This window comes from Idiotropiscis lumnitzeri, chromosome 7, assembly GCF_059441095.1.
Source record: "Idiotropiscis lumnitzeri isolate Australia: NSW breed Sydney's pygmy pipehorse chromosome 7, RoL_Ilum_1.0, whole genome shotgun sequence".
Taxonomy (NCBI): domain Eukaryota; kingdom Metazoa; phylum Chordata; class Actinopteri; order Syngnathiformes; family Syngnathidae; genus Idiotropiscis; species Idiotropiscis lumnitzeri.
Window position 1 is genome coordinate 7,385,597 of NC_142397.1, and position 27,560 is coordinate 7,413,156.

The window sequence follows — 27,560 nt, forward strand, 5'->3', positions numbered from 1 at the left end:
TTTTTTTATAAAACTAGACAAAAGCAAGCCATTGTGTCCACTCTTAAATGCAGTAGGCGTGTCCGCCAACGGTGTGGTGGCCATTGGGAAATTTAGGGCAAGTCTCAAATGGCGGGTCCATTCCATGCCGACATGGTCCAGAGATTCTTTTTTTTTTTTTTAAAAAGCTTCCCTTTCTATATAATTTAATTCCTCACCAGAGGAGTACATGACTGTGTCAGACAGAACAAAAAGTCTGCAGGCTGCAACGAGTGTTTATGCTCTGTTGTACAACTGCGTGTCGTTGTGCCACCAACAAAGCAGCAGAGCGTAACAAGCTTTGAGCGCGCCATGATTATTGATTATTGCAAGCTCACTCTACTGTCTTCTTTCTGTGACGTGCATGCACTCACGGCCAACGACGAGGCGCTCTAAAGCGAAATCTCAAATAGGGAAAAACTAGTTTGAACTGAGTAGGATATAATCTCGTTCTCAGTCTTTGCACTTTTTCAACAATTATCTTCAAGCATGTATTCAGAAACAAATCTCAATTCCCTTCACAGCGTCACACAGGGGAGTGTGAATTGTTTTGCATCCTTTGTGTATCACGACCACTAAAAGTCAAGTTGTCTTTTTTTAGCGAACAAACAATCGTGTGGAACCGGTTGCCAGTTGCTTCTTTTCATGAATAAACACTCCAAGATTGACTAAAGGCAGGGACAACATGCATTCTTTTGATTGCAGGTAAGGTTAAATGATCTTTTAATCATTAACCGGCGTTGTTTTCACGCTAAGCTGCACTTCCTCTTACGGCTATCAGGACAACTGTCGGCCAATTACACAAACGGCATGTCTGGGCACGGAAATGTTGGTCAAGCGGTTTAAGTGGTGAATGTGTGAGGTGTGTGTGTGCGTGCGTGTGTGTGGTGGAGAAGAGCACATGAGTGGGATGAGGCATTTCTGAGTCAGGCTACGTAAGGAACCGGGAATATTTATAGTCACAGATTGAAGTTTTGGATACTGATTGGACAAGGCACAGCGGACTGTTAGCGACTTGATAGGTAAGGATGTGTGAGGAGACAAGTTTATTTTGCAATCGGTTGTTTTTTCGGGTGGTGGCGGGGGTTATTGTATTTTCTTGATAATGACGTTTTTGCAGTCACGTTTGTTGCAATAAATGCAAGTCGGCTTTCTTATTAGTTATTGTGTCTTTAGATTGAAAACACATTTCATGTTTTCTTTTTGTAATGCACACTGAAAAGGCCTTTGCTCTATCCTTGATGCAAGACTCTTTTAATAAATCATGCTTATCAGTGCGTTCGATAAGGAGCGTCCCACCGAGTGGTGTTTTATATACTGCCGCATATCAGCGGTTACATGATTTAATTTATCTGAACGTTGTTGGATCAACAATGTAGTTCATAATTTATGAAGGATACAAACAGAATCCATTTTTTTTCTCTTAAGGTATTGTCTAGTGGAAAAACCTTTTCAATTATACCTAAGAGAGCTAATACAATGTAATAACAACAATAAACTTTTAGTTATATTTCCTACTGAAATATTCAGATTTTTGCAACTTCAAATCTTATTGTTGCAGCTTTTGTGAAATTTCAACTCTCAATGTGGTTTATTTAATATCCGATTTTATGTTTACTGCTATTCTTGTCTTTTGAAGAACTAAGAATCAATCCATTTCAGCCCAGCATGTTTAAATTGTAATTTTTTTTTTCTGCAACTGTTTGAAAATGTGTGTTGTTTTTTTTTTTTTTAAATGGTTGGCTGCTACACCTCCCCTGAACTTAACATGAGCGAGTATGAAAATATCAATTTTTATAAAAAATTTTTTTCCTTTGTCAATCAACTGCACCTCCTCTGAAGTGAGCCCAGCGAGTTTAAAAATGTTTTTCTATGTTTAGCGGCTAAATCCCCGCTGATGTTAACCGAGCAAGTTTGAAAATGTTGCTTTCGTTTTCTTTTTCATTTTATTTTCTCAGGTTTATCCATCTCACCTTCAATAGCCGTGGCTAAAAATGTTTTTAAAAAAAAAATTAATCTTTTAACTGATTCACTGCTAGCCTAGGTAAAATGAATGTACTTTTTGGCTTCTATATCCGTCAAAGGCATTGAAAGTGTGAACAAGCCTTTAATGCCAAAGACAAACACACTGTTGAAAAAAATCCAAACGTAACATCTCATACCCTCCAAAAGGTCACTGGAGGTTAAAAAGCTTGACCCACTAAACACAGCCACGTCATGTTTTTTATGACAGGCTGTAAAATGGAAAAGCAATTGCAAGCACCTTGTGCGTCAATAAACTCGCAGGAATATACATCCATTAATTTGGACTTGAGTGTAAAGGTTAAGTGACTTTATTAGTTCTGGTAAAGAAGCGCAACACAGCTCCTGTGTATGACAATACACTTTTTTTTTTTCTCCAGCTCTTATCAGTCTTTTTCTCACGCCCAATCCAGTCATCACCACCCCCCCCCTCAAAAAAAACCTCCCCATCTCCTTTTCTGTCGATGCTGACCTAGTGACCACAGCACTTTGTAAAGGTTACTAAAGGACAAATGCTGAATTTAAGGATTTAGGAATTAAGAAATATCCTACAGTAAGTGCAGCGATGTTTTGAGGGCGGGCATAGTGGGAGGGATAAGGGGGTGACTGCCCCCCCCACTACCACCACTGAAATATGATTTGACCCTGCAGGTGGCAGGTTTTTTTTTTCACCCTATTCTCATGACTTGTAACGTTGCAAGCATATTTCTAGCGCCATGATCGCCGTCGTTTTGTTAAACATGATGTGAGACGTGGCACTCACAGTGAGTCAGACATTTGACCCAAGCTGATTTCACAGTCAAAACAATACAGTCAGGGAAATAAGCGTACGGCTTTGTGCGTGTGTGCGTGTGAGACCGCGAGTGGAGAGAGAACCATGCGCAGACGCTTTTTTTTTTTTTTTTCTTCCTTTTCACTGATTGCAAGTTTTGATGTGGTTTGAGTTCGGGTCATTTTCAGTCAACATTGGGCCATTATGCCAACAAGTGTCAGCAATGAGATTATATATTTGGGGACAGTCTGGAAAGGGAAGCACTGGAGCTGAGGGTGAGATGCAAAGAAGACAAAGCAATTTGTCCAGCGTGCTGAGAAGGTATGAAAGGTTTGGAGTGGGTGGATCATGTGGGAGGGGCTTAAGTGCAAAAGGTGCACAGGTAGAGATTGAGAGAAGCGGCTTCAAGTGTCAGGTTACCTGGAATACTTTTGGTTTAGTTTGCTAGCAGGGCTCAGCCACAGGTCTCTCTCTGAATCGCCGGCTTTTCGAAACCCAACGCCACACAAAACTTTAGGACAGGCCTGAGGTTGCAGAGAGGCCCGAGTCAGACGCCCTTCCAGCGGGATTCTGTTAGACTGTTGGAGAAAGACAACGTGAGGGAGGGCCAGAGAGAGAGGAAGGGACACAAAATCAAGTCAGGTTTTTGGAGTTGAAGTCAGCTGCTACCTCCGAGGGAGGTTTCTGTCGGCAGGGGTCATTTACGTTTAGGACAGACTGCTAACTTCATCATGTGGGTGAGTATGGAAACTAAAACCAACATTATTTATCTTTAGCAACCGGTTTGTTCACAAACACGGAACCACAAAATTGCTGATGGTTTTTGTGTGCTCGAGACTCGAACACGGGTTGTAATATGCAAATACTGGTTCACAGAGGTTGACGATGCCGTCTACCCGCCACTAAGTTGTTAATCGTGAGTTATGTTTTAGGAGAGATTTCCAGATATTGCTATTTTTACACGATGTTTTCTTTAGTAAGCACTTTTAATAGCGTATCACTTGACGTAGAAGTACGTAGTCTTTAGTGATTGTTTGGGGTGTGGATTTTCCCAATTAAAGACGATTCGATGTTTCTCAATACATGACGTACGAGTCGATTCGGTTCAGAAGATTACAATTCCATTTGATATGCTATCTTTTTTTCATTTTTATTGTATTCAAACAACAACAGCAACATCAAATCAATTTAGACCTCATGTGCATCCCTCATAAAAAACAATTCGATAAAGATCTCGATACATGGGCTGCAATATACGATCTTAAAATGCAACAATTTGGTGCACTTCTGTAAGTCAAAACGAATTTTCCGATTCAAATTTTTGTTACAACCCTGGTGACAAGGGCTGCTCGATTATGAAAAATAAATATTGACCGCGATTATTTTATTAATAATTGAAATTCACGATTGGTCAAATGATGACAATATTAAAACAAATTATAATTAATTTTATCTTAAAATTTAAAACAAAAGGGCAATGTATAAATTTGAGTATGGTTTCCTCGTATAAACAAATATTTTTGTAAAAAAAAAAAAAAAGTATTAATTTATTAATTAAGAAAATGCCAATTAATGTTCACCTGCAAGTGTAAGATACAACGAAATGGCAGCCAACGATCCAGTCTGAAGGACCAAAAAAAACAAGCCCAGCGAGGATCCAATAGTGCACACGGACATGCAAAAATATTTCAAACGAGATGTCATTTCACCTGTTTCCCTTCTAATCCTCCAATCCAATCCAATCTCCAATTAACAAACAGGTGAAGGCTTTTAGATGTGAACTACAAACAAGTCTGCCCTTCTTAAAAACTATGACAAGCATGACTCATCATCTCTGCCTTCAAATGACAAAGTCTGTTTTCATTTCGTTGACCTTATAATATGACAGAGCATCAATGCGATGTACATGATTTCGAAAATGGTCATCATTTGGAAGGAAGGAAAGAAGAAGGAAGAAATGAAGACATTTGTCTTTCCTTCTGTTTTTTCTTTTCTTTTCTTTTTTTATTTTTAGTGTGCATCCTTATTATGTCATTCACTGCCATTGACGGATATAGACGCCAAAAAGTACAGTCATTTTACCTAGGTTGGGGATGAATGAGTTAAGGGTCAAAGGTGGGCTGGAGCCTATCCCATCTGATTTTGGTGAGAGGCCAGGTACACCCTGAATTAGTTGCCAGCCAAAAACAAAAAAACATCATGTTTTTAAAAAAATGTCCCTTCCAATGACTATCCAACTGTCAATAAATGAAAACTGCAGTGAGTGCGAGCAGCTGCTGGGGAGGCAAACTAGGTTAAGCAGAGACGCATTAAGCCTTTTTGTTCAAGTGCTATTCAGCGAGTGCACCTCCTCAACTAAAGAAAGAAAGAAAAAAAAAAAAATCACAAAAGGACTTTTGAAAAAGCGGCATGTGAAATGTTGGATGGGCTTCAATCGGGACCGGAGATCTGGATCATCTCATCGTGTCGTTGCAATGTTGTCGTCACTGGGGTGGTAACCTAAAAAGTACTCGACTCTCGCGTCTTTTCATATCTGTACCTTAGGTCACGCTATGAAATTAAATGTTTTCAGTTCAACTGGACTTTTGCGGGAACCATTTGAAAAATTGGAGTGGCGTGAACCACGACTAGGAAAAGCTGTCATCCCACCTGTGCAACTGATCCTTCACTCCAAACTAACTCTTACCAACAATTATGCAACTAGAACATATGATATCTGGCCAGAGGGTTCTTGTGTTCTATCTTTGCGATACCAGTTGCTTTTTAAAAAGAAGTTACGCAACGGCGATGCAGGTAGAATAGATCTTAGAGTTGCATATGGACGACTAAAAAAAAAAAAAAAAAAAAGTTTTCTGGTTGTGAATGAGGTGAGTCAGAATCAGAATAAGAATCAGAATCAAGTTTAGATTTTTGACGGCGGATTGGAGTGCCACAAAAAAAAAAAAAGATTATAGGTTTGTCTAAAAAGGTTAAAATTTACATATCATCCATTTGAAAACGCATAACTGCAGAAATCATCAAAGTTTAAATAATAGCAAAGGACTGATGACACCCCACCCATCCACAGCATTTTAGTTTCTGCACTTGTACTCATCAATTGTTGTCGTTCCGTTGTCAGAACACTACATCGCCTGAAGAAAGCACCAGACCGTTGAACCCAAAGCACATCGGTAAAGTGATTCGCCTTCACAGCAATATTTGCAATTTTTGTTCATCTCCGGCCTCACTTGCAGTGGTTCCACGGCCAGGCCGCCACAGAAAACCGATGACTGCTCCAAAGACTCCGAAAGAGAAGGCGTCCAAGACCAAGAGGGTGTTATTCACCATTGCAGCAGTTGTGGTGTTGTTGGGGATCCTGGTCACCGCGGGATACTTTAGTGAGTCACGGGTCGAATGCATCGCGTTAATTTTTCCAGCAAGCTATTTTTTTTTTTTTAGCTCTGCCCGAATCTGTTCTTCCTTTCAGTAAAACAGCTGATCGACAGCAAGTACTTCTTTTGCACAAAGTCCTTCAAGTTCATCCCCTTAGATAAAGCGTGTGATGGAAAGGACGATTGCACAGGAGGAGAAGATGAACAAACGTGCTTGTCGAGATTCAAGGTCAACACCACCTTTCCAGGTAGGGCCAAAAAAACCACCGCCGTCTTTGTTTGTCAACTTGAAGGAGGGGAAAAAAAAACCCAAAAGATCTCATTTAATTATATCTCCTTGAAGTTCGTCTCATGACCCGTCAGAGCGTCCTTCAGGTGTACAATCCCAGCTCAGGGTGGAGGAGCGTGTGTAGCGAAGACTGGACCGAGAAGCACACGCAGACAGCGTGCACGCAACTGGGATACACCAAGTCAGTTTCGGGGACAGAAAACTCAAGAGTCACCTCATATCAGATCTCTAACGCATTGTCCCTTTCCCCGTTGGCAGTAAACCCCGTAGCACCAATGTCCCGGTCAACACGTTATTATCCAACCTGAAATCTGGACCGTTTGCGGCGCTAAGGTCAGGGACAGGAAACACACCTGTTCACCTAGCTACAGTTGACCGGTGAGTGAAATGTCAAGGTGTCGTTGAAACGTTTTACCACGTGCTTTTGAAACGGTCATAAAACCAAAAACAGGAACCGATACCCCCACAAAACCATATTTTCTCGTCTTATTTTTAGCGCTATTCTCTCTTCTGGCGTTTCCATCTGCCGACCCCCCCCGCATCATTATCTATGAAGCAAACAAGTTTCTGTTCTCAGCGCCAAAGCAGTTCCCAGTTTTTGTTCCTTTTCTTCTCAAGGCCTACGATCGTCAATGATTTGACAGCTTATTTTAGTTGAGCCAAAGAACAATGTTGTACAAACTTGCTTATGTAAGCAAGAGTGGTCTACATATGACTCATCGTGTGGTTGAATTATAGCTTTTAAGAATTCTTCTCCGTCTTATAGGAGTGCATGCAGATCCGGAGCTGTGGTTTCTTTATCCTGTTCAGGTTGGTACTATTTTTAGCCTCAGAAGCTGGGATGTTTAGAGCTTCTTTTTTTTTTTGAACAGCAAGGCAGCTTGTGGGAACGAGGTGACACAACTGTGTAACTGGTTTCCCTAACAGGCCCATACATGCCTCTGTTGACTACAAAGCCTTTCGCAAACACATGAATGAGCGCATCTTGTGAGTCATTATTATTCAAAAAGAGTTCATGGATTAATAGAAACTAGTTCAACCCGGTCTGGCCTGTCAGAGCTCAGGTAATGTTTTAATTGCGGGTAGAAAGACCAATGCACTCCTCAGTATGAGGCCTAAGCGTATAAATGTCATTTTCCACAGTCAGACAGAAAATAAATAGATTTAGAATCATGGAGAAATACAGTATAGTGAAATGTATGAATAATGGATGAGAATTTGACAATTAATTTACAGGATTAGCCAGTCTCGATCTTTTTTTTTTACTTTATGTAATATCTTTTCGACTGACACATTGAAACTACGGCTTCAGACAAGATCATTGAAGCCCTTGACCGTTACCCCCAAAATAAAAAAATAAAAAATAAATAAATAAATTGATATAGAAATGTTAATCAATTTTTCTTTTTTACATTTAAATGAGAAGTTTGTACTAATTGCAGCATTGCTTCTTCTGAGAATGCCTTCAAAACAAAAGTAAAATTGGTACTGTGTGAAATCCTTGATTGAATCGAAAATCAATCAAAGTGAATCGAAAATCGAATCGAATTGGGCCCTTGCGTTTTGAATTGAATCAATTTGGAAAATTTTAATCGATACCCAGCCCAACAGTTTTTTCAATCACTCCGCCTTGTCAGGGTTTGTTTACTAGTGGCGCCATTGTAGAAAACCTTTTTTTTTTGTCACTTGGAAGTGGATCTGACATCCTGGGGAAATGTGTAACGTTTGGCGTTTTCTTGTCAGACTGTGGTGAGGGAGAACCTGAGAATCGCATTGTTGGGGGTACGGATGCTTCCATAGAGGACTGGCCATGGCAGGTGAGCCTGCAGCAGGGCGGCCAACACACTTGCGGAGGCTCCCTAGTGTCGCCACGTTGGGTGATCACTGCAGCTCATTGCTTCGCTGGGTCAGTACTTTTGCTGTCATTTGACGTTTGTCGATGTCACGCACCTGTTGTCGTCACACTCACGCCTGCTCCTCCTCATTTCCTTGTGGGCCCTACAGAAGTAAAAAGGAGCTAAGTCGCTGGAAAGTGGTGTCGGGCCGGACCTACATGACCACACTGGGAGGTTCCTCTGTGGACAGAATCATCCTGAATGGAAACTATGACCCATCTCGCAATGATTATGATATAGCACTCATGAGACTTAACAGTCCAATCAAAGTGGGAGGTAAGAAGCAAAATGTTGATAAAAAGAAAAAAAAAGTTCCCTTCAAACCAATGAAATAGGAAGAGGAGGTTAGAATGTTTTATGTGGCTGCCCCCTAGTGGCAAACATATTCATGCACCCCTTGGATCATCTGCCTGGTCTCACAGGCCACAATATTAGGTACACCTGCACCATTTAATTCAAGTTTTTGTGTGGCTAGTGTGAGCTAATGTAATTTAATAATTACTTCATCATTAATTTAACAATTATTTTACATTTGTTAAAAGAATTTCAAATTATTTTACATTATTTTTCATTTTACAAATATTTTTATTGTTTTTGTTTGTTTGTTTGTTTGTTTTTTACAATCAATCAGTTAACCAATGATTTAATTATATTAAGGAATTAAAAAAAATGCATAGCGGAGCAACAAATATAACCAAATATAAAAATGTAAATGCTCGACGGGCCACATTAATGATCGGATGGAGCCTTACTTTTCCCACCCCGGAGCAAATGAGATCCAATACAACGACTGTATCGAGCTGTTGGATGAATAGTGTGGAAACCAGAAGACAATAAAAACAATTTTGTTAAATGTATTTAAAAAAAAAATGTTTGATGACAAAAAAAAAGCTTGCAATATGTGAATGTTTCTATAAGTGCATAATTTGACATTTAGGTCATGATTTTAGTAAGAAACACAACGTGATGATTTGAGTTTGAGCCAATGACAACTAGGGTGGGATAACACCAGTTTAGTTGTTTTTAACTTAAGTGCAGAAATAAATAAACCAAAGGCAAATTAAAATAAAAGAATTTTGAAATACGGAGGGCAGTTTTTTTTTTTTTTCTAATTTCCATTCCCCATGAAACCGTTCATTACCTTACAAAAATATCCCAGAAAAGGGAAGGTCAGATATGGATAGACGACTCGATAGACGAAAGTGGGCCTAGATTCACGGGTACTGTATTAACTTATCCAGGTCTTGATAATGAAGTGCCTGGTAATAGCTGACCGCATATTAACCGCCAGCAAAAAAAAAATAAATAAAAATTCATGTATGGCTTGAAACAATTCTATTGGAGTAAAGCAATTAGTAATTAGCAACTTTAAGCTTACATTTCCTCATGAACACACTCCTGTGCCGATGTGTTACAGCGAGCCGGATGCCAGTTTGTCTTCCTCCAAAAGCATTCGGCCTTTCTCCTTCAGCATCGATGGTGGTGACCGGTTGGGGCTACCTGGAGGAAAACGGTGAACGACCGCATCATCATTATAATGATAACATAATAAGAAGCAGACATGAAGGATGTTCTCACGGCTCAAATTGCATACCTTCAGGAAAAATCTCTCCAACACTTCAGAAAGCCAATATCCCTCTCATCGAAAGGGCCAAGTGTGCCAGCCCAACCGTGTATGGCAGTGCCATCACCGATAGGATGATCTGTGCTGGTTTTCTAGAAGGGAAAGTGGACGCATGTCAGGTAACCGTAGCACGAGAAAAGACAAAATAAGAACTTTTTGGACAGTGAGTTCAAATGTGAGCTGCGCTTGCGTACCTCAGGGCGACAGTGGCGGGCCGCTGGTGCACATCACCTCATCCAGATGGTACCTGATTGGGGTGGTGAGCTGGGGCGTCGGCTGTGCCAGGGAGAGGCGTCCTGGCGTTTACTGCAACGTAGAGGAGATGCTCAATTGGATTCACACCGTCATGGAGGTAAAGCGTACAACTCAACACCAAGTATCTGCATAAAGGTGTTAAGTAGATATTTTCACAAAAGTTGATAATGTGCAATTTGTGATTTAATTTGGGTCTACACAAGCAGAGATTCAATCAAAGATAGTACAACTTAAGGGCTAAGAATTTGGCAATCGGGAATATACGTATTATTATACATTATTAACGCAATTTGCAATATTAACAAAGTTGCATTATTTTTGTGCTACATTTACATTTTGTGTACTAAATTTTTGTACACCATACTGAATTTTTATTTTGCAGCTTCATTCAAGTTTCCCAACCTTAAATTAGCCACGGCAAATATTTTACATCTCACGTCATACCACCAAACAAAGTATGTCACAATAAGTACTATAGTTTCTCAAAAATGTGTAATCTGGATTTGTTTAAAACCTATTCCTCGGTTTTATGCTTGGCAATGGGTCGGTACACAGTTTAGATGCACAGTACCTTCTGTGATGAGCATTTTATTAGTATGCCCGGCATAAGTGAATAAAGATACAACAGGGCCTATTGTATTGGTTGTAAATAGTTTTGGGATGCTTCACATTGAAACATAAATAAATGCCTCACTATTGAGTCTCATGTGTGCTTCTCAATATGAATTTGGTCATTACCTTGCAGAAAAACCCATGATGAGCTCCACTCTGACAAGCTACTGTTGACAAAACCGCAGGAGAAGATTTGCTTTCCAAGTGAGAGGAGATGAATTTATGCAACACGGCATTGAGGAAGAATTGGAGCACGAACACTTTTGCTTATTTCAGGTTATTGTTTCCCATCGGGCAAGTGAATTGATGCTTCACTGGGTTGGATGGCAGACGTTTTCTTTCTTTTTTTCTTTTTCTTTTTTTTCCAAAGCACAGGAATAAAAAAAGTCAGATAAATGTCTGCATAGATTTCATCCAAGCATTCGAGATAGGTCTACTGAATATTCTTAAGGGTCGTTCCAGACTTGGTGGACAATTTAGGCAGAGATTTTTGAAAAACGTATCATCTCTTTTATTATCTCCAAAAAATGGGTAATAAACCGAATAAACGTCGCTGTCCTGTCAAAAACACATTTTATTTCACTTCAATTGGGTTTCCGCGTTACAGACATTTCATTTAGGTGATTTCTTTTTTTAATATATAAAATTGGACATACGTGTGACGAAATGAGACATTTGATTAGTCATATCATATTTAGCTGGACATGGCACAACCCTGTTACAAATATTTTGGCATCTTAAAAAGAAAGGAAGTCACATTAAACATACACACATTAAAAATAGAAGTGACGTGATAAATTATTAACAATTTGATTCCTACGCGAAAGTAACAATCAATTCTAATGCTAATGTTAAGCGTTTTGGCTCAATATTACATGCTAACCGTGTAAACTGCTATGCTAACTGGCTGGAAACAAATTTAATGTGAGTTTTTATACTTTTATAACGTCGTCGTTTCGTAATAATATGAATAGCCGAGTTGCATTGTTTTTTGTGACACAACCCATTAGAGATAAAAAAAAAAACATTGAATCTATAAATATGTCAAATAGAAGCGAGTACTACCTTACGTGACTCCCCCCCCCCTCTTCATCTGAATGGCTTAAAAAGAAGACCTAATTACTACAAGATTAAATGCGTCTGTGATTAACAAAAAACAAACATGTTTTAACAATTACAACACTGACAAAACAATTGCCAAAATCAAAAACCAGAAAAATCAGTTTAATTTTTTTTCTATGAATAACCTTTACTACAAATAATTTCCTCCAGGCTCAGGCTGACTATAATTTACTCAACTGCTGGAATGACCCTTATTTTTCTTTGACTTGTTCTTTACAGTATGTTTTATGATTATGATATCATGCACTAGCTATGAGATGATACAAAAGGAGCAATTCAGGTTCATGTCTTTGCACTGTTTGAAATCACTGATGGCACTGATTCAGTTGCTCATCAAAAAAGAGCAGAACATTTTAACAGATAATTCAACCAAGCACTTTAAGTAAAAAAAAAAAAAAAGGAGGATGACTGGACATTACTCTGTGTGAGCGTGGAAATAATTCACGGAATCCTTAACTCACTCTAGACTTATATTCACAAGGTCCTCTCAGCCACTTCTTGATGTTTGTGCACCTTAAAGGTTTAAAGTCGTGGTTCCTCTTGCATGCATAAAATAATAGAGGTAGTGGGTGATTAAATAATATAGTGGATGTGTGTGTTATCAAATAGCCATAAGAGATCTTTTTTTGCTGTACATATCACACCATTTGTATATTTTTGTAAATATGTGAGTAATAAAGACTTCACTAAATTGCAATAAATACTCAACAAACACTTCATTCGATACATAACCTACCTGTTACTTTGATTTTTGTTTCATTTGATGTCTAATGTTCTCTTACAATAAATACACAAAAAAGGTAAGATGACTTTCTTTGAGCCGCTTTACACTATCAGTGCTCTCGTAATGACTGACAGGACAATGATCGCCTTAAAAAAAAAATCAATAATGTAGAAGAAATTTGATATTTTTGGTTCTATTTGATTCTTTGTTTCCCACTGGAACACCCTGACCCAATGGTAACAATCGAGTAGTCCTTTATATAAACAATGAACAATCATTCAGGGTCGGATTTCACGCTGTAAATGAAAACCAGTCAACGGCATCCACCCGCTCTATCCCAATTTTCAATCTGTTTCCATGAACAATTGCCTCTGCGGGGTTCCGTTCAGCCCCCACTGTTTTGAAGAAAACACATAAATCCAAGTTTGCCTGCAATGTTTAAATGTGAGAAAATGCCTTGCTTTATCTCCTCATTAAAACAGAGATAATTAGGCGCTTTAAATGATTTTGCGACATGCAACAGTGGTATTTTAATTTTATAGCAGTAGGAAAACTTGACATGCATCTTAAGAATCTCTCAGAACAAGAAACGAAGCAGTGCAGCATCATCAACATTAAGAACGTGGGCTTATATGTGGAAAGCGGCTGTCGTTATCTCCTTGCACGCTGGGCAGGGCCTTTAAAGGGATCATCCTGGATTGAGGGAAAATAAAAACAGGGATAAACAAGTGAGTGTGGGATCATGAGAAAAACAAAAGGTTATGACCTGAGACGAAATGTTTCTCATAAAACAAAACGGAGGACCGGTTTACCTCATCTTCACTGTCGTCAAAACTCACTCCTTTGGACGTCTGGCTTTGAGAACTCGGCCGCAAGAATGAGGACGTCGATGCGGTTCTGAGGTGATTCAGAGGAGACATTTGATTTTAACCAACTGTTTCAGATGGCTTGCTTGACGTATAAGAGGAATGTTAAGAATTAACAATTAAAACAATTTGAACATGCGTCCCTAAAAAAAACTAACATACTTAGACGAGGGACGAGCTTTCATTACAGGTGCGCCTTCATCCGAGTCATCGATGGTTAGCTGCAAAAGTGAGAAGGTGAGACAATATTCAGAAGAATAGCAACATGAACTATGAATGGCGAGTGTGTGCTTTACGTCATCTTCTGCATAGGACGTAGCCGATGCGCACCGAGAAGGTCTTTGGGACGAAGCTTGAAATGCTGAAAAGTCAACCGAGTGGAGGTCAAACTGTGCATTTGGGAGTATCCACACACACTCGCACAAGCTCACACACCTTGCATGATGCTTCTGCTCTGGCTCGTTATCTGGGATTTCTTGGAAGCTCCTCGTGCGGAGGATTTCGGCTCGGGGGCGTTAGCACCTGCATGATAGAGGATTTAAAATCAAAATACATTATATATCATTTGTAATCTCCTGTTGAGGTTTTCTTCTTGTATTGTTTATAGAAACAAAGTTTGGATTATAAATATACTAAAACGATGCAACATTTTGAATACAGCACATCTTATTTAGAGACATTTACGGGTTTTTTTTTTTTTAATTCAGGCTAGGAGTTGAAGTACATTTTATTTTTATATATCAACAAGTTTACTTTGCTTATTTACCAGCGTCATTTTTTCTTATTTGACAAGATAAGAACAGGGCTGTCATGCAAGCAATTCAGCACGTGTTATGAGAGCCCCCTACTGGCGAAGAAGTGTATAATTCTCATCAAAGAAAGGAAGTGACACCATTTAAACACGTAACCTTTTCCTAAATTCTTTGCATGTTTATTTTATTTTACCAAACCTGTAAATGCATCCATTTTCTATAGCCATTCTCCCCAAACACTTTCATCTTTTAAAAATCAATGTCTACGTGTTTTTTTAATGCACAACAAACGTACAAAAATTTGTAGAATGTGTGGATTTGTAAACAGTGAACTGCGAATAGGTGAGAATTCACTGTGAATTTTTTATTTTTTTTTGCTCCATTGTAAAAAGCAACAAAGGTAGAATAAACCTTTGCATCATCAGCAGAGGACTCACCTCTTCCTCGGCCCCGCCCTCTGGCCCCTCGTCCTCTCCCTCTTCCTCTGACCGGTGCAGCTTCTTGGTCAGAATCCAGGTCGCTAGGCGGGTCTGACATGTCGACGTCCAGTGAGGTCTCTCCGCGCTCCAAACGGTGAGCCTTGGCTCTATTAATCGCCTTAAAAGAGGACGGAGGAGCGCAATGGATGTAAACGTCTCAGGCCCGTCCGTCATTATTCAACTCACCAACCTCACTGATTTCATTTTCTTCCTCCGCTGTGTTCTTTTTGGACTCTCTGATTTGCTTGATCTGAAACACACAACACGCGTGTGAGTTTGCATGCTGGAGCTGAACACACGTTCCGTTGAAATGCCGAGCGGCCACCTCGGCGTCGATCTCTTGCTCTGTGATTACACTCCGGCCCTGGAGGTGGCGCTGCGTCTTCTCGAGCTGGTAGTTGATCAGCTCCTCGATGGCGTCTTTCTCGTCTTTGTCTACAAACTCCTGAATGGCTTTACCCATGCCGTGTTCTGTCAGGAGGGACAGCTGCATCTTCTGTGGGACCGAAGAAAACGGATTAAGAAAGGAGATGATGTATAGAACTGCGTGAGTTGATTGCACCTGCTCTGTGGCTTCAAAGTACTCCTTCACCAGGTCCTCCACTCTCAGCCCCTCGACTACAGTCGTTTTTAGTACCTTGCTATAGTCAACAGTGAGTTCATCTAAGGAAAATACATGGTGAAAAAAAACAACATAATTCAGTTGTAGGGATGTCACGATATTTTTTTTTTTACCTGATTTGGATCTAACCGATACCTTGGCAATGTTTTGGGGAGAATTTATTTATTTTTTTTATTAATTTTGGATAACAAAACCATCCCAACGTGTCACGTTTTACATGGCTCGTGAAGCAGTTATTTAAACCAAGTATAACATTGAAATTCTTTTTTTGGGTGGGGGTCACATCATTTTTTCACATGGTGTAGTAAATTAGTTGTTTTTAACGCTGTACGTTCTGTCACGTGAAATGCTCAATTGCACGTTGCAAGCCTTTGCACTTCACTTTCCACTTTCAAATATTTCCAGAATGTAGACACCTTCACATTAGCTTCCCGTGACAAGTACAGGAACGTAGAAATACATACATTTCTTTTTAGCAATACACGTTTACCTCTGGATTATTTTGTTGCTTTGTAGCCCTTAAATAAATAAATATTAAAAACCCAATCTTTCTCCCCCGAATCCAATCAGCTGAAAATGACTTAATTTCCGTTCACGTGTCACAGAAAACGTTGGCCAACATGAGCAGGTTAAGAATTTTCAAAGCGTTCCACTCCAAGCCTGTTGGTGTCAGTAATGTGCATTGCATGTTTCCTTTTTTTAAAATCCTAAATTCAGCCCATGTGCATTTTTACTTTTCATTATTTTATTCACTATATATCTTCTTTTAAACGCCGCATCAGCCATATTTCCTGTGCGAGCACTGTGTGCTGTTTAAGATGTCTAGAAAAGAGAATAGAAAATATATGGCTGAATGGACAAAGCACTGATTAATGGAGGCTGATGAAAACATGCTCGCAAATTAAATACATGTGCAATGATGGGCGTGACTGCTGTGCACAATATTCAATCTAACCTTTGATTTGTTCCTTTTTCGCTCGACATCGTAGAAAGTGAATAAGGTCTTTCGGGTTAGCCACGCGGTCCACGTATTTCTGACTGAAGCGGGAAGTGTTGAAGGTCTCAAATCCACCCGTGTAGTCAACCTAAGGAGAAGGTTCAAATGTGAGTTCTGGTAGGAATCGGGATGGGACGCAAGTTTGTTTTTTTTTTTTTTTGGGGGGCGGGAGTTGCACAAGCGAACCCTGAGGCGGATGAGCGGTTTCTCAGGGGTGAGCGGACATCCCAATCGCTCCCTCTCGGCTTGTTCGAGCATCTCATTCACCTGCAAAGCATCAATGAGCTGTAAGATATTAAAGTGGTCTTTTTCCGACACAGTGGTGCTTTAAAATATGAAAGACCAGACATTATTCCTGGATTAGACGGCGAGTACCTTGGCGTGGCAAAGGTTCTCCACCTTCTTTATGACATTGGGCGTATCCACCGTAAACGCGTCCTGGTAGTCGGACAGCACCACGTCTTGGATGAAGAATTGACGCACCGTCTTGAGCGGGATCTTCTGGAGGTTCATTCTGCGGCCTTTCACCCTCAGCAAGCCTATGTGTCTGCACACAGAATGTGATTTGGCTGCTACGACCTTCCAGTGATTGCGTGTGTGTGATTTGTTACTTCTTAGTCGCCTCTCCGGGAGACAGCGAGGTGGCTACGGAGCTGCCAGGCTGCGTTACGTAGAAGAGCTGCTGTTCATTTCTGCTCGGCGCTATCAGACACTCGTGCTCGTGACCCCACACCACCAAGTCGAGGAATTCATCCAGGAACTGCTCAGGGATGTAGTTTGTGGGACCGTGCTTACTCCTGCCCACGAACACAAAATGCAGAGAGGAGGATTCAAGGATGGAGAATCTTTTTAGATGACATGACTAAAGGGCCATTTCACCAATTTCGCAATATCTTCTCAATAATTAATTTGATACCTTAGGTGGCATAGGATCCATCTTACACCACAATATTTCAAAGCATATAATTACTGTTTCTAAAGTATGAAACATTTCTACAGCGATAGAGGTCTACTTATACATTCATCACATTTAAATTGCGCAGGTTTAACAAATCAAGCAGTTCCACACACCTGTTTTGATGAATGGCAAACAGGTTAAACCACTCGTCTTGATCTTCTTTGGGACGCAACATTGTCACATGATTATTGACAAACATTCTGTACAGACGCTCATCTGGGATGGAACCTACACCATCACACAACACACACACACACACACACACAGATTATCAAAACTCATCAAAAGTGTCTGGAACGGCACACATGCACATACCAAGACCGTATAACGCCAGCTTGCTGTTGCCTTTCTGCAAAAGGATGGGGCTAATCTCGATCTTCTCCACCGACTGTGAGTGACCAAAGTGGTTCACCAGTCCGGACGCGCTGAGCAGATCCAACGCGCACAAACCCTCGGCCTTCAAGAGGACAACACAGCATTGGACACACACGCGCATGCTAATCTTGCGAGTAAAGTGAGATATCAACTGTACAAATAAAGCTTTGGCGTCAATGCGTGGCCAAGAAACTATGTTGACGTGAGGGGAGGAGCTTCCTCTCGTCAGGCTATGGCCTTGTCTTATAGACAAAAGTGTTTTAAGCCAGACTTTGCACCAAACTGTACCAGAGGGGACTCACCCCAGTTGGGTCGTCGTGGTTTCCATGAATGCTGAACACGGGTATGGAGATGTTTAGATTTTCATCCTGATAATTAACCCAGGGGAACCTGAATACACAAAGAGGTAAAAGTCACATGGTGTGCATTGAACAGGACATGGAAGGAAACACACGGATGGACTTACTGTGTAGTGTTAAAATTAACTGCCTGGTCACTGAGTATGTTGAAGTGTATGGGCGAGTCTCCCATGCAGTATTTTCTCAGCATAGTGATACAGTTGTGGAGGCATCGGCGCGTCGGCTTGTTCTCATGAAACAGATCACCGCCCAGCAGGATGAAATCCACCTGTCGATTTTAAAATGTGATGCATGTCAATTCACTTTCAGAAAAACCCCATGATCCAATTCAATGCCAAAATGTCACAGGAATTAATTATTTCTATTTCCATTATTCTCTAAATGAAAAACAGTTTGGAATGTTTTGTTACATTGAAGAACTAGTACTCTTACTCTAGAATTGAGTTGAAACAACGTATTCGATACACAACAACCACGATAATAAACAGAGTTAAATGAATACCTCTTGACGATATAACTTAAGTGAGTACTAGTTACCTGATTTGTCTTGGCACATTTCAGGATCTCGTCGAATGTGGTGTAGGAGTCACCACCGCGAATAGCATCCTTCTCCAGGTATCCGAGGTGAATATCCGTAGCAACCAGGATCTTAAAGGTGTCATCATCATCCCTTGAGTGATCAACACAAGCACAAATTATTGAAGTGAACGTTCGCTGTATAAAACATGTTGGATTGGGAGATTTAACATGACTGTCTCAAAGGACCAGCACAACCAGAATACAGTATATTTCATAGACATTTTTAAAGAAAGGATACTTTTATCGGACTTACAAGGCATTGTCTGAAGACATGATGATGACAGAATGAGTTGTTCACGTGAGACTAAAGACCTTGCTGCACAAAACACAATAAAAGAGAACAAGGGGCCATTAAATGGAAGCATGTTTTACATTTCAGAGTTAGTATGAAGAGTATTAGTCACAGCCAATGTAGCAGAGGCTAATTTGGTTTTAAATAGCAAAGATGTTGCAAGATCTACGTCACAGCAACGCTGAATATGTGAAAAATGCTCTTATAATTATCTCAACTCTATAGTGTCAACATTTTGCACATTGATCACCATGAATCTCTGAACAACAAACTGAAAAGATTCCCTCTATTTTATTGCAGACTTGTGATGCTGTTTTATATTTTCCTTGTTTTTAATATCATGAATATGGCACACTTGTTTTGCCTTGTTTTAATTGTGAAATCTATTGGAACAGTGAATATCCCTTCAGCCATTCTGGATGAATAAATTACCCATCTTTCCATCATGTTATTTGTTCCTCATGGAAAGTCGTGCTATATAGTAGTAATAATAGAAAACTAAAGAATGTCTTGACCTCGTAATTAGAGTAATAACAATACCACGATACATTTTTTGCTTTCTATAGTTTCTGTTCTAGCGTTCATTTTTAATACAAGGACGATTCGTCGTATTGCTAGCACTAGCTTTATGTTGACTTATTGTACATGTTGATTTATTATTCGCAACACCTGGTATTAAAGTGTTCGTCGTTTGATAAACGTGTTTAATTGGCGTATTGGCGATAGGTGATATTCAGGTAAGGAAAAATATCACTTACCAACCACTCTGTGCAGTCGAACCTAACTTGCAGTAAAACTCCCGGCAAGTGTTGGAAACGCAGACTCCGCCTTCATTCATTCTGCTCATGGGTAATGTAGTTCTTTTTTGAGAATTGTCTGTCTCAATCACTGGACATCTGTTGATATAAAAACTACAATTTTGTGAACCGTAAATGTGCGTTTGTTTTGAGTACAAATATAAACCGCTGTTTCAACTATTGGAATGTGCCTGCAACTACACTCGGCACCGCCTCTCGCGGTTTAACATTACAAACAGATCGAGCATACCCTTCGGTGAACCACGGGTTGGTCCACTCGGCTTTTTGTTTTTGTTCTACACAAGATGAGCTAGCATCAGAGAACAGCTGTTCGTGATTTCGTTGTTGTTGTTTTTTTTAAAATACCATTTGTGACTTGTATTGCTTCTTGGAACGAGTGTACTTGATGGGAACTCTGTCAAAAACATCCGCTGTTACTGTGGCGTCCATGCGAGAGGTAGCTTGTCTAAATGTGGTCTTTTCAACTCTGTTCAATTGCCCTAAAGTCGTCATTGTTCTCGTTATTAATGTTTCTACCGCTATAAATGGATAACGGGGTGATTTATCATTTTTCCAGTTTAAAATGATTCGATTGTGACGATGCCATCAATGTGTTGCGTAACATTATCCTTGATTCGTTCATACCAGTATATTAATATGATCACAGGAGATGCGTCCACTTCTTAATAAAGCTGCGGGTGACTGCCAGTCATTGCCTTCCTATAAGAAATACCCTGCACCCCAGCCATGCGTCAACCCACCAAGAGACCCTCATGACCCCTGTCGAGCTCCATCTCCCAGCAAAGGCTATCCTGAGACCAACAGTGCAGGTTATTTGACATATTCTGAGCAGAATTTCTGCATCAATACATTGTGCACTGGAGTGTGTTGCAGAGCTCCATGGTTACTGCAACACGATGCCACACTGCTTAAATATCTTGGCCGCATTGACATCTGCTCTCCCCCTCGCTCACCTTTGCCTCGGCGCAGCCATCCTGTCGGCGTTGAGACATCTCCAGGAGAAGATCAGGAGGCTGGAGCTGGAGAACAAACGCGGAGAGCCCAGCCGCACCTTGAGGAGAGACACGCCACGTCCACACACCACTAGGATGACCCAGAGGACTTCAACTAGCCAGACGGACGTGGGGAGAGTGACAGATAATGGGTCTAACTGCAACCAAGGTGAGCGTGAAAGTGATGAGGAGAGGGAAGACACATCATGACGATATTGAGCCCCTGCATCGTTCTGTGGTCGTATAGCCTTAGTCGCCCAACTAGCGGCTGCAGAGTCTCGCTGTCTGAACCTGGAGCGTCAGCTGGATCACATGAGGAAATTGTTGCACAATGCTCAGGGAGAAAAGAAGAGCCTTCTCAAGCAGCAGGTTAGTAACAATTTGGAATATGAATAAGGGACAAAAATGGTACAGTGAACCCCAACTATATTGTGGTTCACCTTTTGCGACCCAACAGACTTTTAAAGGATATGCTGAATATAGACTTGCTCACCTTCACTGTAAGGTTATTGTACATCACGAAATCTAAAAATGAACTAAAACTCAAATGTTTCATGAAATACAAGATTCATTTCAAACAAATAACTTCTGTAACTGAACTAATGTTTTCTAAACTTTAAACTCAATGTATTTATTTTGTTATCACTCTTTGACCGAACAAAAGAAAGAATACTCCAAATACTGTATATTTAAAAAAATAATATTAACTAAACTAAAATGAAGTATTTAAAAAATATATATATAGACCAAAAAGACCTAAAAACTAGTATTTATTGGATTAAAACCCAAAAGAGAAAAAAAAAAAAAATTCAATAAAAAATCCCAAACAATTATAATCCTGGTACCATTTTGTGCCGCAACAAACGCATCATGTTACACAGAGGTCAACTTGAGGAGGTGCAGAAAAAGAACAAGAGGCAGAGAAGGTCCCCAACTAGTAAGTACTGATTGTTGATGTATTGGAAGGTTTGTAATAACGGTAACTTCTGTTAGCCCGTCTATGGCTTTCACATAACATGCTAGCATCAAGCTAATGGACTTTTGTTATTATGTTTTGGTTGAATAGTTTGGCGTTTAAAAGCAATGTTTAATTCCTTTTGTGTGCCAGCTTTGCAGTAAACGGAAAAAAAAAAAAGTTGGGTATTTTTTTTTTTTGCATAAGTTTCACTTCCCAAAAATTTTACCACGTTTTAACTTTATAAGTTATCCAGTTGGCCTAAAATGTAAAAATGAAAATCTCTCGTTATAACTTGAAAATCATCACCTAAAATGTTAAGTATATCACAATAAATTAAGTTGTAAATAAGCTGTGAACATTATCATGCTATCAAAAATAATCACTTGATGATGAGTCATGGTAAATAAAGATTTTGTGTTCAGGTGACCATAGAGGCCTCGAGGTCCGTGCGCCAGCAAGCCAGTACGGGATCTGAGCGCAGAAATCTCCAGCTACAGAAAATGCTTCGATTGGAGCAAGAATATCTCACGCTGACACGCACTCAGGCCCAAGCTGAGGTATGGAGGAAAGAAACGAGCAAATACTGACACTTAAAAAAAAAATAAATCGAAACAATACTCCATCCCAGCTTACTTATCAAGTACACCTGAGAGCCAATAATAAAAAAATTATGTCTAAAATTCTGCCATAATCTTAAAAACCCGTCGCTCACACGTCATTTGTTGCTAGTCAGAACTCATATGCGTCATTCACGATTGCCCTTCAGGCAATTCAGATAAATAATTGGCACACAACTTAAAAAAAAAAACTGCCAAAAAAATTGCTAAATATAATTTTCTTCCTAATCCTTTTAAATTGTTGTGAAAGTCTTGGCACGGTCTCGAGAAATGATGATGAAAAACACACTACAATAGAACTCTTCTGACATCATCTCAGGTGAAGATTCACGAACTGGAGCTGAAACTGCAGGAAGAAGAGCACCAGAGAAAGTTGGTCCAGGATAAAGCAAACCAGGTACACGAGTAGGAGAATTTTCAAGGTGACTGAAAACATGAGCAGCAACTGCGGAGTTTTCATCCTGCTCGTCATCCGCTCCCTTAGCTGCAGTCAGGTTTGGAGGCCAACAGGATCCTGCTGCAGTCGGCCTCACAGCCACGATGGACCAACACGCACCCGAAAGAGAGGAATGGAATTTTACAGGTATGATGGACATAAGAAGTAGGGTTTTTTTTTTAGGCTGATGCCAATTTCGATATTTGGCATAAAAAAAAAAAAAAATTGTGAAAAACCGATTTAAATTCTGATAACCGATTAATCGGAGAGTTAGAAAAAAATATACATATTTTTTCCAATTGTGGATGCAAGAGAGAAATGTTTGACTTTCATTATCCTTGTCTTATGTTATGGGTAAAAAAAATGACCAAAAAAAAAAAAACGGGTGACTTTTGTCTATTTCATTTGCATTTATCGGCCGGGCCAAAGTGTACATAATTTTAATTTTTATTTATTTACTTTTTATAAACAAAGGTGACCAGGATAAATCAATTAAAAAACATTTGAATTTTATGTTATTTTTAAATCATTTAAAGATAAAGATAAAATAAAGTTTATGATTGCGTAAGTCTGCACACCCTCTTATAACTGGGGACGTGTTCAGAATTAACAAATCGCATTCAGACTCGCATTAAATGGGACTCACCACATACCTGGCATCATTGATAGTGCCTCTGATTAATGGCAAATAAACTTCAGCTATTCTAGTTGTTAGATTTTTTTTTCCGCCAACTCTTCTGTGGCATTTACGAAGCTGGTTACGCCAGCTTCCTTCCACATTCCAAAAACATGTATTTTAGTCCTTATGAGAATAGAAAATTGATGGTTCAAAAGATTAAGATTATCTTAATCGCATTTGTTGACTAATCTTCATTTTTTTTTTTTAATAAAAAAATAAGCCCTCTCACTGGGAACCTCACTACAGGCTGAACCTCAGCGATGTACCTTTTGTGGCTGGAAAGGTAAATACGAACCCCAATGAGTCCTCGTCCTCTCCACTTCCCGTCCTTTTTTCGACATGGTCTTTAATCGTTGCAGTCCGTAGGCGGCAGCCACTCGGTCCGAGCCAACGTGCAGTCGGTTTTGTCTCTCCTGAAGCGCCACCAGCCTCAACTGTGCAACAGCCGCGTCCTCGCCAGCAACCGCAACGCCGTCCGCGCGAGCGGGACATACCGCCGTCATTCGGACACTTCCTCCGGCTCCGCCTCGTCAACCAGCGGGGAGCTGGCGGAGCTTTTGCAGGCGCTGCAGGAGGAGCTCAGGGTGATGAGCTTGTGAGTATGTTGTTCGGTTTGTTTTTGTTGATTTATAAAAAAAAAAAAAAAAAACATGTTTTTGCTACTTGAGATGGATATAAATTAAAAAAAAATTCATTTGGGTGGGAAGTTTTTTTTTATCATTGATTACAAAACATTACTAAATCTATAATGCCACGTGCAGTATTTTTTTTATTTTAAAAACTAAAATAATCATAAATAAATTTAGTAATAGTAAAAGTTTGAGTGCATTGAATTATTTCTATTTTCTATTATAAATAATTTTTAAAAAATGATACCAAGCTAAATCGTTTCAAATTAATTAATGTGATCTATAACTTATGAGATAAAGGAAACCTCTTCAAGAAAGGAAATAAAATATGAATTGAGTTAATGCCCAAAAACCTGACAACCCCAGCGCGTAGACTTTTTAGATTTTTCATTCTCCGTTGTTTGGTTTCAGAGAACAAGACGAGCGGCTGCGTGAGCTGGATCGCAGTGTTTCTCTGCCGGAAAGAAGGCAGCTGGAGCGCGAGCAGGAGACCTTGCTCCTCAAAATGGAACGCAAAGGAGAGCAGATTAGTAAACTCTTCAAGCACAAAATTCAGGTGGGCACACGCGAATTCACATTGACCTTTTATTTGACGACGATGCTTATTTTTTTCTTTCTTTTATATGTACTGTCTATAGATGAAGAAATTAAAAAAAGAGTCATGCCGGAAGAATCCACCCAGAGCGAGCGTGGTCAAACCAGGAGAGAAAAGCAAGCGCAATCTCAGGCTGCTCAGGGACATGAAAGCCCTACAAACGTCTTTAAGGTAGCTGGATAATTCTTGATTAATCTCGACCATCCTAACCATCACGCCTGGACCCAAATACATTTTATAATGCTTATTAACTGCATCCTTTGTCACTTTGGCTCAATGTTTGCTCCCATTATTGGATAGTGGCCACATTTTAAATACCAGAGTTGGCATTTCAACAGGGGTGTGTCGACTTTTTCAAACCCAGTGGAGCGCTTACCTCAATTTATATCCAATAAGCTGCACTTCAAAAAATGTCTCACAACAAACGATGGTGCTGAAAAGTCTCTCTTGTGTTGAAAAAGCATTCCTGGTGTTTCTTGATGTCTTTTAAATATTTTATACATTTGGGAAATGATTTTACTTAACAATGGGACCTAAATAAACTTCAATAAAGTGAAATTTGTGAGTGGGTATTATTTACCATGTTTTTCCACGAGTACCGGTATTCAATATTTTAGTATTATATATTGGATGCATACACAGAGGTGTATCTCCATGATTTAGATAGTAAAAATGTATTTCCTGGTAAATTAAAAAAGTAAAACTTGCATAGATTCATGCATTTGAAAATCATTTTCAGATGGCCGATTCTTACTTAAATATTAAATATCATTTTGATTTTTTTTTCTTGTCTATAATTTTTTCAAATGGTCAATTTTGTTTTTTGGCAGGGAGATATCAAAATTGTAAAAAAACAAAAAACTAATAAATCATGGCATTTTATATTAATAATTAACATATGTAATTAATAAACAATCTGATCATCTCTTATTTTTGTGTTTTAAACATTGAATGAGGAAACCCAAGCAACACAAATATTGCGCAGGTGTACCTAATGTTGTGTCCCACAGGCTTCGATGGACTTTACCCACAACGAGGTTACACGTGGGCCCTCTTATTTTACTTCAAGAGGAAAAAAAAGTGAACGCATAATACATTGGTTCTTGACCTAAAGTGCCTGTGATAAATATATATATAAAAAAAAAAAAAAGAAAATCTAAGGTGACTTAGAAGAAAAGACTGACACAATTCGGGTCAGGTGCTCCTCTCACGATTTGGTGTCAGTTGTGGGTTTGGGCAGGACTGGTTTGCTGGTGTAGATGTCATCCACCGGTAGAAGGAATGTGACTGTTTTCACTTTGGCTCTGCGAGGGGACAAAAAAAAGGGAAGAAGCGACTGGAAAGTCAGTGGACACTTCATTAGGTACACTTGATGTAAAAGGGACCAAAAATATTAGGACACTTTATTAGGTACAAAATTATTTATTAGGTACCTAATGAAGTGTCCATTACGGGTAAAAACAACACGCCTACTTTGTTTACCTGGTCTTGTGCACGTACTCCCGAAGGGACGTCCTGTTGCTCGCTGAGGCCACGTCACTGGTGACAGAGTGATCAATGTTGCCGTTACGTCCGTGTACCACCTCCTGTAGACGCCCCCATCCAACGTGGCTCAGTCGCCCCCATGGGTCCGCTACACCCTCAGCCCGTGTCACCCCAGGTGAGCTGGAGTTCGAGTACCTTCGCACGGTCATGACGACGTTGTCTGAGGAAAGAGAACATGACAGAATAACAGTGAGAGAGACAAGATGGATTAACAGATGCACCCCAAAAACTATTTGAAATTGGAATTGATTTTAAAATGGTCCATATTATTATTTTGAATAACCCAATTATTTGGGTTAAGGCGAGCAACCACCAGTCGGGTCAATTTGACCCAAATTTTGTGTTTTTGCATTTCTACTCAAAAGGTTCTGTAACACAAATAACCCAATTGTTGGGGGTTAAATTGACCTACAGTAAGTGGCGGCCAGTCCTCTTTTGACCAACTAATTGGGTTTAAAATGAACCCAAATTGGTTTTAAGATGTGCCGAGATGGATCATTCTGAAAACAGTCTGTTTAAAAAATAACCCAATATGGGTCGAAAAGTGATCGCTGCAACTTTTTGGGTTATTCATTTGACCCAAAAAGCTGGGTCGTTCCAGCTATCACTCTAAAAACAATTGGGTACATCCGAACCCAGATTTTGGGTTGTTTTATGGGCTATTCATTTAACCCAAATACAGGTAGACAAAAGACCCGACTTCTTGGGTTATTTATTCGTCATCCACCTAGCACTCAAAAAACTAATTGGGTACAACCCAACCCAGAAATTGTTTTTTTTTTGTGGGTTATTCATTTGACTCCACTAACAGTAGGTACCGTATTTCAAACGAATAACCCCAAAAGTTGGGGCAGTCCCTTTTTTACCCATATTGGGTTATTTTTGACCCAACTGTTTTCATAGTGATAGAGGGATGACCGACAAAGGACTGATAGACGGATGAGTGGGAGGCTGGCTACCTGTAAATTCCTTAAATTGCCCCTTTAAAATGGGAGCAGATGCATTTCTTCGGAGATTCCCGTACGGGTTTTCCGTGTCTTCCTCTCGGTCCACTTCCTGGTCCCGGTCCTTCGGCTGCGCTCGGTTCTGGTCCTCCAGCTTCCTGATTTCCTCTTGCATCTCCATGATGACCCGGGCCAGGCTGCGGGTTCCCTCCATGGCGCCGCTGCTGCGCTGCCAGAACCAGGGCTTCCCAAAGAGCGCCGGAGGTTGTTGATGCGGGTCGTGCACCAGGAGCTCATGGTGCTGCCGGTCGTTCAACATGCCGCCTCACATGCGTACAATCTCAGTGCGGATCTTGGCTGTGAC

At 40.0% G+C, this 27,560-nt stretch overlaps 4 protein-coding genes across 6 annotated transcripts; 2 read left to right on the forward strand and 2 right to left on the reverse strand.

Annotated features, from left to right (window-relative positions):
* The first annotated feature begins 938 nt into the window (after nucleotides 1–938).
* tmprss4a (transmembrane serine protease 4a) lies at nucleotides 939–12,784 on the forward strand. Of its 3 annotated transcripts, none has more exons than XM_088300963.1 (13): nucleotides 939–1,040; nucleotides 5,931–5,982; nucleotides 6,046–6,189; nucleotides 6,279–6,431; nucleotides 6,527–6,653; nucleotides 6,731–6,850; nucleotides 7,239–7,282; nucleotides 8,216–8,378; nucleotides 8,477–8,643; nucleotides 9,785–9,880; nucleotides 9,968–10,110; nucleotides 10,191–10,343; nucleotides 10,992–12,784. In XM_088300963.1, the coding sequence occupies exons 3-13, from the start codon at nucleotides 6,078–6,080 to the stop codon at nucleotides 11,001–11,003; spliced, it is 1,290 nt and encodes a 429-aa protein (XP_088157089.1). In that variant the 5' UTR covers nucleotides 939–1,040; nucleotides 5,931–5,982; nucleotides 6,046–6,077; the 3' UTR covers nucleotides 11,004–12,784. The 3 variants fall into 3 exon arrangements, with proteins under 3 accessions (XP_088157089.1, XP_088157088.1, XP_088157090.1); XM_088300962.1 differs by lacking the exon at nucleotides 939–1,040 and adding an exon at nucleotides 3,205–3,549; XM_088300964.1 differs by lacking the exon at nucleotides 939–1,040 and adding an exon at nucleotides 3,634–3,728.
* mre11a (MRE11 homolog A, double strand break repair nuclease) lies at nucleotides 11,415–21,613 on the reverse strand. The gene is made up of 21 exons (XM_088300954.1): nucleotides 20,755–21,613; nucleotides 19,742–19,879; nucleotides 18,945–19,007; nucleotides 18,650–18,782; nucleotides 18,220–18,380; nucleotides 18,056–18,143; nucleotides 17,694–17,835; nucleotides 17,492–17,606; nucleotides 17,032–17,217; nucleotides 16,796–16,967; nucleotides 16,607–16,687; nucleotides 16,379–16,508; nucleotides 15,364–15,464; nucleotides 15,127–15,297; nucleotides 14,992–15,051; nucleotides 14,760–14,919; nucleotides 14,006–14,092; nucleotides 13,867–13,931; nucleotides 13,733–13,791; nucleotides 13,517–13,601; nucleotides 11,415–13,397 (listed from the first exon to the last, which is right to left on the reverse strand). Exons 3-21 carry the CDS (start codon nucleotides 18,962–18,964, stop codon nucleotides 13,356–13,358), a joined length of 2,058 nt encoding a protein of 685 aa, XP_088157080.1. The 5' UTR covers nucleotides 18,965–19,007; nucleotides 19,742–19,879; nucleotides 20,755–21,613; the 3' UTR covers nucleotides 11,415–13,355.
* On the forward strand, nucleotides 20,001–25,299 carry cep57 (centrosomal protein 57). Its single transcript, XM_088300961.1, has 11 exons — nucleotides 20,001–20,237; nucleotides 20,448–20,610; nucleotides 20,771–20,962; nucleotides 21,041–21,162; nucleotides 22,174–22,308; nucleotides 22,688–22,765; nucleotides 22,853–22,951; nucleotides 23,704–23,766; nucleotides 23,843–24,078; nucleotides 24,524–24,668; nucleotides 24,751–25,299. The coding sequence occupies exons 1-11, from the start codon at nucleotides 20,187–20,189 to the stop codon at nucleotides 24,880–24,882; spliced, it is 1,416 nt and encodes a 471-aa protein (XP_088157087.1). The 5' UTR covers nucleotides 20,001–20,186; the 3' UTR covers nucleotides 24,883–25,299.
* LOC148333348 (uncharacterized) lies at nucleotides 24,962–27,515 on the reverse strand. Its single transcript, XM_088300965.1, has 3 exons — nucleotides 27,212–27,515; nucleotides 26,190–26,412; nucleotides 24,962–26,011 (listed from the first exon to the last, which is right to left on the reverse strand). Exons 1-3 carry the CDS (start codon nucleotides 27,513–27,515, stop codon nucleotides 25,915–25,917), a joined length of 624 nt encoding a protein of 207 aa, XP_088157091.1. The 3' UTR covers nucleotides 24,962–25,914.
* Nucleotides 27,516–27,560: the final 45 nt, after the last annotated feature.